Source organism: Sprattus sprattus (assembly GCF_963457725.1).
Source record: "Sprattus sprattus genome assembly, chromosome: 19".
Lineage (NCBI taxonomy): Eukaryota > Metazoa > Chordata > Actinopteri > Clupeiformes > Clupeidae > Sprattus > Sprattus sprattus.
Genome location: NC_137917.1, coordinates 19,826,613 through 19,837,603, shown reverse-complemented (window position 1 = coordinate 19,837,603; position 10,991 = coordinate 19,826,613). Strand labels below are relative to the sequence as shown.

The window sequence follows — 10,991 nt, the reverse complement described above, 5'->3', positions numbered from 1 at the left end:
CAAGAAAGGCTATTGCAGGTGCTTTCAAATAATTTTTTCCTGCTAACTTATTCAGTATTAACTGTCACAGACAGTTGTCCAATTTAACAAAGCTTCCTTTTGTAGATATTTCCTAAAAACATAACAATATCTTCCCATGTACCTTCCCTTTTGTGTGAAGAGATTCATGGAGTGTACGTAGTATAGATTACCCAATTAATCATTAAAAGAAGACAGTATCATTCTAGTGGACTAATTGAGTTGCATGAGACTGGTATCCACTCCCATAAGTGAGTATTCGTGTGGATGAGTCAAACCAACATCAAACTTACATCATGGACTAAGACGGAGCCACATTAGGCAGAAAACACACCTACTGTGATCAAGTGACAGTAATGGATGTCTTATGCGAGGTGGACACAACATGTTCTGAATTTGCTGACCTTTTAGGTCTTTGTTGGTTGGGAAGCCAAATGATTTAGGCCGTATACATAACTTTTAGTGCATTAGAAGTTAAACTGGGCCAACAGGGGGCGCGAAAGGGTCGCATAGACTCCGCAGATCAGTGAGGCAACACGCTCGCCTCTTCCTGGTCGGCTTTGCGGGCATAACAAAATACAGATGCGCAGCAACAGCTGTGCCTGGTTAGGAGTTCTCATGTTCCTGGCTTTATCTTGCGTGTTGAATTACTGGCATGACCGTCGCTAGTTCCGCTATTATTTTTCCTGGATTCTTCAGTGCGATTTCTTTTAATGATTTTTCGAATTTAGTTTTAGGATTTTCTCGATACTTTCGAATTTTCTCAGTAACACCTTACTGACTGAACTTTTGCTTGTCGGACGACTACGTCACAGATATTCCTAAGAACTTGTCTGATCTTGAACTGCCTGTGTCTGAGTAGGCCTACCCCAGTGACTGTATGCTTTTGTGTTAGCCTAATGGTTCTACTGGCATTTAGCTGGTCTGAATCCTAAAGAGCTGTCGTAAAGGTTAGGCCCAATAGTATCACAACAACTTTTTGTGCACGCCTCTTTTCTTTTAATTTTTTCCCTCAAAGTATTTTGAAAGAAACAATAAATATTCATCTGCCTTCACTACTCATCCGCGTGTGTGTTCCGTCCTTTGTCCTGACAACACAATAAATATCTTTGTACACTGATAATGCTGAAGAGTTAGAAGCAAAATAATCAGTGCGTAATCGTGTGAGTGATGCAGGTTAGACAGAATTACAGCTGTGATCCTACCAACCAATTCAATCTAACAATTAATAAATATGTAGAGGTTCGTACAGAATGCAGTTTTATGATATCTGTCATCTGTATACAAAAACATTACAGATTTTGAATTATAATATAAACTATATATTTATTATAACTTGTTACATAATAGTTATATGTATGCATGCAAAGGATTTATTGTATATTATCATATTGCACATGCTTTTAGAACTACATAGTAAACTTACAACAATCATACATAAGCCTGGGTTTAATTAAAATTATCTCATGGTGACATATTTTCCAACTAACTACAACAAGGTCTGTATTTGTATTCATCTTGAAAGCCACTTCTGCATGGATTGATCATCATTTCTATTTTATGTGAATATGAAAATCATATCTTAAAATTACACCTAGCATAAATTTGCTTAGGAAAACTGAGTAATGATGAGCTCAAGGAAAGCTTATTTAACAGCAGTCAATTCATGATTCATACAAATACTTATTCCTCCGTACAAGGTTATCCTGACAGAACTTTATGTCGGGGTAAGGAACTGTTGAGCCAGACTTCCACTCCAGCAGCTCAAAGTCATCTATGTTCGCCAGCCCATCAAAATGGTCCGTTCGTATTGAAAGAAACAGGAGTCCTTTTCCTTCATTGAGGAAACCAAATATACTGTTGGGCCTAGTGTTCATCAAAAGGTCAAACAGGTTAACCCAGAGAACAGGCTGGCTAATGTGACACTGTTTTTTGATCAGTAACCATGTCAAAAAAGACTCAGTTAAAAACATGAAGGAAAGTGACATTTTTTAGGCTAAGCATTCAGGTGTTTTTTTGCAGGTTTCTCGTGTTGAAACATCAAGAGTGTAATCCAGACAGGACTCTGCTGGACAGCCTGTGTGTTGTCTGTCATGTATTGGTTTTGTTTTGTTTTAACATGTGCCCTTGTCTACATTGTGGATGACATGTGCCTTTGTTTACATTGTGGTTGTCATGTGCCTTTGTTTACATTGTGGTTGTCATTTGCCTTTGTTTACATTGTGGTTGTCATGTTCTTGTCTGTTCCTGTGCTTGTCCACGCCCCTCACCTGATTCCACTGATTACCTGCATTGTTTCCTCCTGTAACCCTGTTGAGTTCTGCCTTATGTCTGCCTTCTTGGTTAGTTCTTCTGTGTATTTAAGTTCTGTGTTTGTAACCATCTTTTGTCAGTTTGTCTCTCTGTGTTGCATTCTTGCATGTTTCTGTAAGTAGTGTAGAAAAATATTTTTGTAATACAGTGGTTGTGGTGAACATGGAGCAACTCTGCAGAAAGCAGAAGTGTTGGGCATGGTGGCGCAAGCCGATAAGTTCCCCTATTTACAGGCTTCGATGCCCGCGGGAGTCATTTCCCAGTCCTCTCCAAATAAAGGCATAAAAAGCCCAAAAAAGAATCGAAAAAAGAAAAAAGAAAAGAAAGCAAAAGTGTCTAGTAAGGTCAGGCAGAAGAAGGCCTAAGTGCAGAGACGAGATTCAAGTAAGGTCAGGCCGAGAGTGCCTACATGCAGTCTGTATCTGCAGGTGCAGCCTGTCAAGGACAGCCAAGTATTCATAGAGGGGTCTCTGCATAGGGGAGATGTGGCATACAGTCAGGGACAGGTGGAACCTACTGAAAAGTTGTAAACAGGATCTCAGACACACAGACACACACCCATACACATGGACACACACATGCACACACAGCCACCATTTTCTTGGAATGATCCTGGCAACAAGTAAGCAGAATATTCTAATTGGCTTAACTTTGATAAGTGTTTAGTTTTTTGATTGTAAAGCATAATGTTAATACTACAGAAATTGTCGTGTATAAAATCAGTGCCCTGAGAGTTTAGCAGAGATGTTCCAAGGACCACCGACCCAGTTGATTGGAATACTGGAAGATTGAAATAGACTTCAGGCCATTGAACTCAGTCCCCAGCTTCTCATTGAAATGACTGCTGAAAAATGTGAAGAAATGAGTACGCTGCAACAGTAGCTACACAGTTTTTGACTTCTAGCTGGCTCTTTCTGACAGTGCTTTTGGTGTGACTGATTTTGGACTGTCTGTCTGCTTACTTGCCTGTGTTTTGATGTTGGCCCTTCTCTTGATTTTTTTTTTTTTTTACATGCTGTCTAGACTGTCTGCCTGCCTCAGGCTGCCTTGTTTGGTTTTGAACTTTGTTTATATATTTTTTTCTTTGGCTTTTCGCCTGTTTTCCATCTTAGCCTGTTGTTGTTGTTGCAGCATCTGCTATCTTGTGTGCATTCGGATCCTCTCTTCTGTGATACTATAAGAAAGAAAACACTCTAAAAAGGATCAAATCTACATATAATGGACTCCAGACTTATCAGAGGATCTCTCTCTCTCTCTCTGATCTTCTCACACTAGAAGACCTCCATTGTTTGTGTTCACAGCAACCACTGTACATACTGTACATATCATATTTATTCACTTATTCCACTTTACATTTGCACATACTCTGCAGTTTTATTGCTATTTTGCACTTCTGGTTGGATGCTAAACTGCATTTCGTTGTCTCAGTACTTGTACTCTGTGCAATGACAATAAAGTTGAATCTAATCTAATCTAAACCACCCATGTGCTGAGTGCTCTCAGACTCAGCATGGGCTCGTCACAGTTTAACCAGTCGCCATATTGTGTTCCGTTAACATTCTGTTAAAGGCACCCAGTGCAACTTTATGTAAACATTCAATGAAAAATAAACATTCAATTTCTAGTCTTTTTTACACGTAGTAAGTTTCAATAACTCCATACCATTACATATCGACATTCAAGGAGCTCTTCATGATTCATGTATGACTTCATCTGCCATGTTCCTGATTGTTTCCCCTCCCCTTCTGCCATAACCCAGTCTTTTTCTATCTTTACCCAGCTGGTTTCAAGCAGATGGGCCCCCCCTTATGTACGGTTCTGCTTAAGGTTCCTTCCTGATTAACATGGAATTTTGAGATGAGACGTCGTTGTGTGGTGAGAACTGATAGAAAATCGTAAACAACAACAATCGCTGGTGGGGAGAAGCCATTTTTCCATTGACTGGAAGCCTGCTTTATTTATTGCAGGTAAAAAAAAATAAAGAAAATGGCGGCGATTGTTGTTGTTATCGATTTTCTATCAGTTCTCACCACACAACGACGTCTCATCTTTGCTGCTTGAATGTCGGTATGGAATGGTATGGAGTTATTGAAACTTACTACGTGTAAAAAAGACTAGAAATTGAATGTTTATTTTTAAGCCTCGAAAGTTGCACTGGGTGCCTTTAACACTTTTGCTTGCTACAACCTCCCCCATTATCACAGAGAGAGCCTAAGGATGGTTGAGGTTATCCGCAAATGTATACACCTGTGCTACACAGCCACTAAAGGACACCTGTGCTACACAGCCACTAAAGGACACCTGTGCTACACAGCCTCCAGGACACATGTGCTACACAGCCACTAAAGGGTTACTTGAGCCAAAGGTCATGGTCTAAGACACATTAGATTGGTTTGTATAAATTCCCTGGAAATGGAGATTATGGTATTTTAACCAGCCATTTTAATATATGTGGTCTCACTGGCCTATGCTTGCTTTCCTTTTCCATCCTCTTTGTCTCTTCTCTCGGCTCATGCCTTTCTTCTCTGTGTCTCTTCATCTCTCTCCATTCCCATCTTTTCATTTGATTCCCTAATTCAGGTCGGTTTATCTGGTTTATTTGGTTATTCAAATGTATTTGGTTTAAAGGTTTCGATAGGATTTTACATAAGGATAATTCTGTAATTCAATTCAGTTTTATTTACATACCATTTATAAACAATTCAAATTCAAAACAATACTACAACACAGGCACAGGGCCTGACCCCCCTGAGAGCAAGCACAAAAATTCCATGTTAATCAGGAAGGAACCTTAAGCAGAACCGTACATAAGGGGGGGGCCCATCTGCTTGAAACCAGCTGGGTAAAGATAGAAAAAGACTGGGTTATGGCAGAAGGGGAGGGGAAACAATCAGGAACATGGCAGATGAAGTCATACATGAATCATGAAGAGCATTCTAGCATACAAGTGGTAAACGTTCACAATACATCCAAAAATAATATGGTATATACATGATGCATATCAAACTGATAGAGGATAAGGTGGGGAGAGCACTTAAGGCTATTTAATGTAACTGTGGGTTGTAAGGCAAAAGTGACGCTCTGCTGTTTCCAAAATGTGGACAGGTCACACAAGCATTGATACAAAATTAATTTAGACCAGCTCTTTCCTCACTGGAAAATAATGCTTTTTCTCGATATTGAATGGGTAGATTCTGCAACTGTAAATCACACCAAAGACCAATACTAAAAACAACGTAACAAGACCAAATACAAGCGGTAACACTGACCCAGTCCCGACACTCAATGTGTAACCACAACTAATACTTCCTTTGAGTTTTGGAGGGGGTGTTGGTATCGGCTCACAGCGATCAACCGATGAGTTGATCCCCCCTGTTTGAAAGCCACTGTAGGTGCCAGAGACAGTAGTGGTCAGCTTTTTGCCATCTTTGTATGTTTTGGTGACACGTCCACTGTAGGGAATGGTCGCCTCCACCTTCCAGCCCTCCATCCGTACCACACAGTAGTAGCCCGGTGGGACGTGCACCTCCACGTCCTGACCCTGCGTGATGGACTCGCTCTCCAGGTGGCCGTCAGTCAGTGTCAGAGTGACCACGGCACCGATGCTGATAACGGCACTTGCGATATCTGGAAGCCCAGCAGAAATGGATGTGGCCTGAGAGAGGGACGAGGAGAAACTGCTTTGCCATGAGTTGGCTTTTACTGTTGTCACTTCCATGTGGACAGTCTCTGTCACCTCCCGGTCGTCATGGTTTTCAACACGAGATGTCTTGATGGTGTATGGCGGATGCTGTGTTCTGTTGACCAGGTCGGTGTCATACGTGACATCTGAGTAATGCACATCGAACACGTCATGGCTAATTGTCAGCACATCCCAAGAACTGTACCAGACTTCTGTCCCTTCCCAGGGAAGATAGAAGTACCCTTTAAAAACATCCCCAAGACCAAACTTGTTTTTTCCCACAAAGTTATCCTGACAGAACTTTATGTCGGGGTCGGGAACTGTTGAGCCAGACTTCCACTCCAGCAGCTCAAAGCCATCTATGTTCACCAGCACATCAAAATTGTCCGTATGAAGTTCGTACCCACGGAATGGAAAGAAACAAAGGAGTCCTCTTCCTTCGTTGAGGAAGCCAAATGTACAATAGTCCTTAGCTCTGCAGACAAAGTCTTTTCGAGATGTGTAGGCATTAAATATGCTGACAGAACCATCAGGAATTTGTTTGTCCTTAATTGGGACCCACTTCAGATATGAAGTGTCGTGTGGGTACTCCATTTCATTCATGAACTTAATCTCATCAGATTTAGATGCATTGTGAGATAAAATTGGTCTAAGATTCTTTGGAGGGGAACCTGCACCTCTCCACTCTGGGACGGATAGCGATTCTGTCACAAGAAGGAAACACAGTTATAAATGGAATCTGTTCCAACCTGTATTGTGTATAGAAATCTAAAAAAAAAAACACCAGGGCCGGCAAGTGTGTGCCGTAAATGTAAATACAACAATTCACATTTCTGTACAAGCTGTACGACTTTATCAAAATTTCCAGAGGACTCGCTCAGATTTGTATGCCTTTTTCTGATCACTCTTTGACAGAAAAGAACTAACCAGGATTATGCGTCCCTCGTGCTTCACGGTGCCACTACTACTGCTAAATGATTAAGAGACGCTTTAGGGAAGCACTTTCCAGGAGGGGATAAAGCAAGTCAATATTTTGCCATTAGCACAGGTAAGTGTAAGGTAAGTCATTTTACCGTGCACTACACACAGCAACCGCATACGTTTTCTAATGAGAACACATACTGAAATTACATGGGCTTTGCAAGTTATCAAGGTTGACATCTACATGTCTCTTTTTTCCTTACCATCAAGCCTCAGCTGACCTTCACCCTCTGGACCTCCTGTGTCCGGTGACATGCTTGTTAGCCGTGCTCCTGGTTCTGTCGCGTAGCTTCCCCAGGTCATCAGCAGAAGAGTCACAATAATCATCTCTGTTTTATTCATCTGAAATACAGCATTCAGCACATTTGCCGCATACAGAGCACAAGTATGAGTTCGTTTTGACCATCCATTAATCACTGAATACTCTGACTACACCTTAGCACTTTGTCTGCTTTTCACAGAGCAATATAAGCATATTTCATTGTCACTTGCTCCAATTCTTCAGAGTTTAATACTACCTCAGCCCACTCTGGTGTTAGAAAATGAAAAAAATACTTTCTAATCCTACCATAACAAATGTGGGTTTTACAGCTACTACGATTTCAACCTCTACTACTACTATTATTGTGTTAAACTACCACTACAAGTAGATATACAATTTGGTAACACGAACTTGATCAGATGATGGTTTACATGATTTGAATCAAGGACAGATTAGAATAATGCTTACAGAATAACTACTTACCAAAATAATTCGCGGTGACTTCATCTGGAGGTCTTCTTGGTCAATTTATAAAATGTGCACACTAGATGCTGATGGCATATCAAATAATCTGTGATGATTATCCTCAACGACACTGAATACAACGTCTAATATCCGATCCTGACACTAAGTTTCGTTTTTGTCGGTTGCTTTCGTTTCACTCTATGCCGTGTCACTTGAGAGAGCAAGTCTCCACCTTTTTTCTTGGGTTGACATTGGTTTGCTGACTGAGAATAGACACATTCTATGGACAGTGGAAATGTTGAAAGAAGTGCAACGAGCATTTAGATACTGTGAATGCCATTAGCCAGTTCGACAACTAAGCTGTCAAACACGATTGCATTAGTGTAAGATCAAAATTACAATTTCATCACGGAAACCGTAGTCATGCCCCAAACTTTTGAAAATATAGTTTATGTAAAGTGTACATTTTATTTTGTTTACATTCAGGCTACAGTCTACTGTATATCAGATTACATCGAATGCTACCTGTTGGCAATGTTATGTGACCAGATTTGAGTTTGTGAAATACAGGACACTTCAGCAGCGACTGCCGGGGGGTTAGGGCCATATGGTTAGGGCCCTACTGCACGCTAGTTGAGAGGCGCGTGCGCACACACACACCATTAGGCCGGCGTATATGATAGTTAAACCTTTCTATGTTGTTATTATGTATAATTTTACAATTCATAACATTGTATGCTTGTGTAAGAGACACAAGTGTAATGCTGAAGGAATGTGTTCTGTGAAACGCTCTTGCTGCAAAAATCACATACTGATTTCACACGAGATGTTCTGAGCTAAAGGCCAGTTGTGGTTGAAACCACATCTGCAAATCGATATTGTAATACAGTTGTGTGGTGAACATGAAGCAGGTTTGCAACAACAAGTGTCATTAGGCCGGTGCGCAGACAAGTGTCTTGTAAGGCCAGTCAGAATGGCCCTCGTGCAGAGGTGGGTGTCTTGTAAGGTCAAGCAGAAAGTCCTGTTCTCAGGGATGAGACTTGTTTTTGAAAAACAGGTGCAGGCCGATGGAGACAGAGCCAAGCATTGGATGGGTCTCGGGATAGGAGATGCAGACAGGTCAAGGACAGGCGAAGTATCAACTCTGATATTTGAAAAGGTTGTTTTCGCTACAACAATATCTTGCACGCACAGACATTTGCAGAAGGGACACCCCTCTGAGCAGAATGTATAGAATATGAACATGCCCATATAAGCTTATGTGAGCACTTGTATAAAAGCTGGCTGCGCCCAACTGCACTTTGGAGTGTGTTGTGCATGATCTTGTTCGTGTCATCTCTCCTTTTGCGAAAGACAAAGCATCAACAAATTCTAATCGCTGGTCTCAGTCTCTTTAATATTTATGTCCTAATATTAATTTATCTAACCATAATATATATTACCAACAATGTGTTGGATTTTATGGTCAAATTAGTTACTTCGGCTATTGTATTGGGAAAGTAGACAGGTCAAACAGAAAGCTATCAGAAACATGGATAGCACTCTGACACACTAACGTACACAGACGGTCAAGTGCTGAAAGGTTTGTTGTGGCGGCACACACAGCAGCTTTACCCACATCTGAGAAACACATAAACAATCAAACAGGCGCTTGGCGGCGACCTGACTCCGAAATGGGGCATGGCAGTTTGAATAGCAGCTGTGCAGGAGAAGTTATTGCTATGTCCCTGTTGTAGTGATCATCAGCTCACGATGATGAGCTATATGACAAGGCTGTCCTTCTGACCACTACAACAGGGACATAGCAATAACGTTTCTTGCCCAACTCCTATCATTCAGGGTCTGTTTTAGAGCAGATTGCTCAGCAGTCCTCAGTCTCCCAATTTGCCAAGATGCTGATTGTGGATTATCACTCCATAACATCCACCTTCGGTAAAGTGTGCACTGCCCTGCTATTGTTTCTGACATCTGTGACAGTGGCAACAGCTGAGTGATCCTTTTCCAAATTGAAACTCATTAAGTCCTACATGAGGGGATGCATGGAGTAGAGGCTGAATGAGCTGGCTATCCTGTCCATTGAAAAAGCATATCATGCATCACCACCTTTAGGTTTTAAGGCATCGTTCGGATTGCATGTGCTTTGCCTCTGGCTGTGCTCAGTCAGCCTGTCAATCTTGACGTTCAGATTTTGCGTCTAAATTAGCTTTATCGTATCGTATCGTTTCGTCAGATGATCAAATAGAGACTTGACATTGGACAACAATATACTATGTGTACAGTATATATTACCCAGCAATCATTATTGCATATCTGTATATAACAACAATACCAACGAAAGTAAGAAATGATTCATTTAATTGAATAGTTTTTTAATAGTTTCCATTTATGTAAGATAAGTATAAAATTATGTTATAGATTGCTACTGACTATTTCCCTTCCACAAAATAATAAAAACCATGACAGAGATAGGTTTGCCATTTCGAGGGTATATATAACATAAGGTACTCTTTGAACTGTGATATCATTCATCTTTGATCACAGGTGTTTCTATAGCGATACAAACAGACAGTCCCTTCTCAGAAACACTATAGTCCAAAGTAACTCATTTTGGAGCCAAAAATAGAACTAATTGTAAAATATTAGGATAATGAAGGATAGATAATTTCTATGAGGTGTCCAGAACAACATACTTAAAGTCCTAAGAAATCCTAGTTGAGGAAATATGTTTAATTCTCATCAATCCGAGATGTGTGCCAATAATGCCGGGCAATAAAACACCCCAAAAATGTTAATTTTTTTCCTTTACTCCTATAAAAATGAAACTTTACACAATGAAAGTACCCATGAAAAGTAACATTTGTTGTCTGACAAGTTTCTTTGAAAATACATTTTAATATGCAAATGAGCTATACATCGAATATGCCCGAAATACACCCAAATAGGCTTAATTTTTTCCTTTACTCCTACCACAATACAATGCATTTGTATTACAAGTTTCTTTTGTAATTAAATTGAATATACACATGAGCTCCACACTTATTGAATATGTCATAATTTGCATAGGCAGAAACACAATACTACTAGCAGGTACTACCAAGCCTGGCAGTATTCAGGTTAGAGGCCAGTCTAAAAGCAGCATTGCCATTACCCATTGGCAGTAGGATGATTGGATGAAGATTGGGCCGATGTATTTGAAATACATATGAATGGTGTTTCTGCCTATGCAAATTGGGACATATTCATAGAGGATGATTGGATGAAGATTGAGCC

General features: G+C 40.5%; 1 protein-coding gene across 1 annotated transcript; it reads right to left on the bottom strand.

Moving 5' to 3' along the window:
- Positions 1-4,870: 4,870 nt before the first annotated feature.
- On the bottom strand, positions 4,871-7,879 carry LOC308380573 (natterin-3-like). The gene is made up of 3 exons (XM_080857977.1): positions 7,740-7,879; positions 7,198-7,336; positions 4,871-6,717 (listed from the first exon to the last, which is right to left on the bottom strand). The coding sequence occupies exons 1-3, from the start codon at positions 7,761-7,763 to the stop codon at positions 5,465-5,467; spliced, it is 1,416 nt and encodes a 471-aa protein (XP_080714103.1). The 5' UTR covers positions 7,764-7,879; the 3' UTR covers positions 4,871-5,464.
- Positions 7,880-10,991: the final 3,112 nt, after the last annotated feature.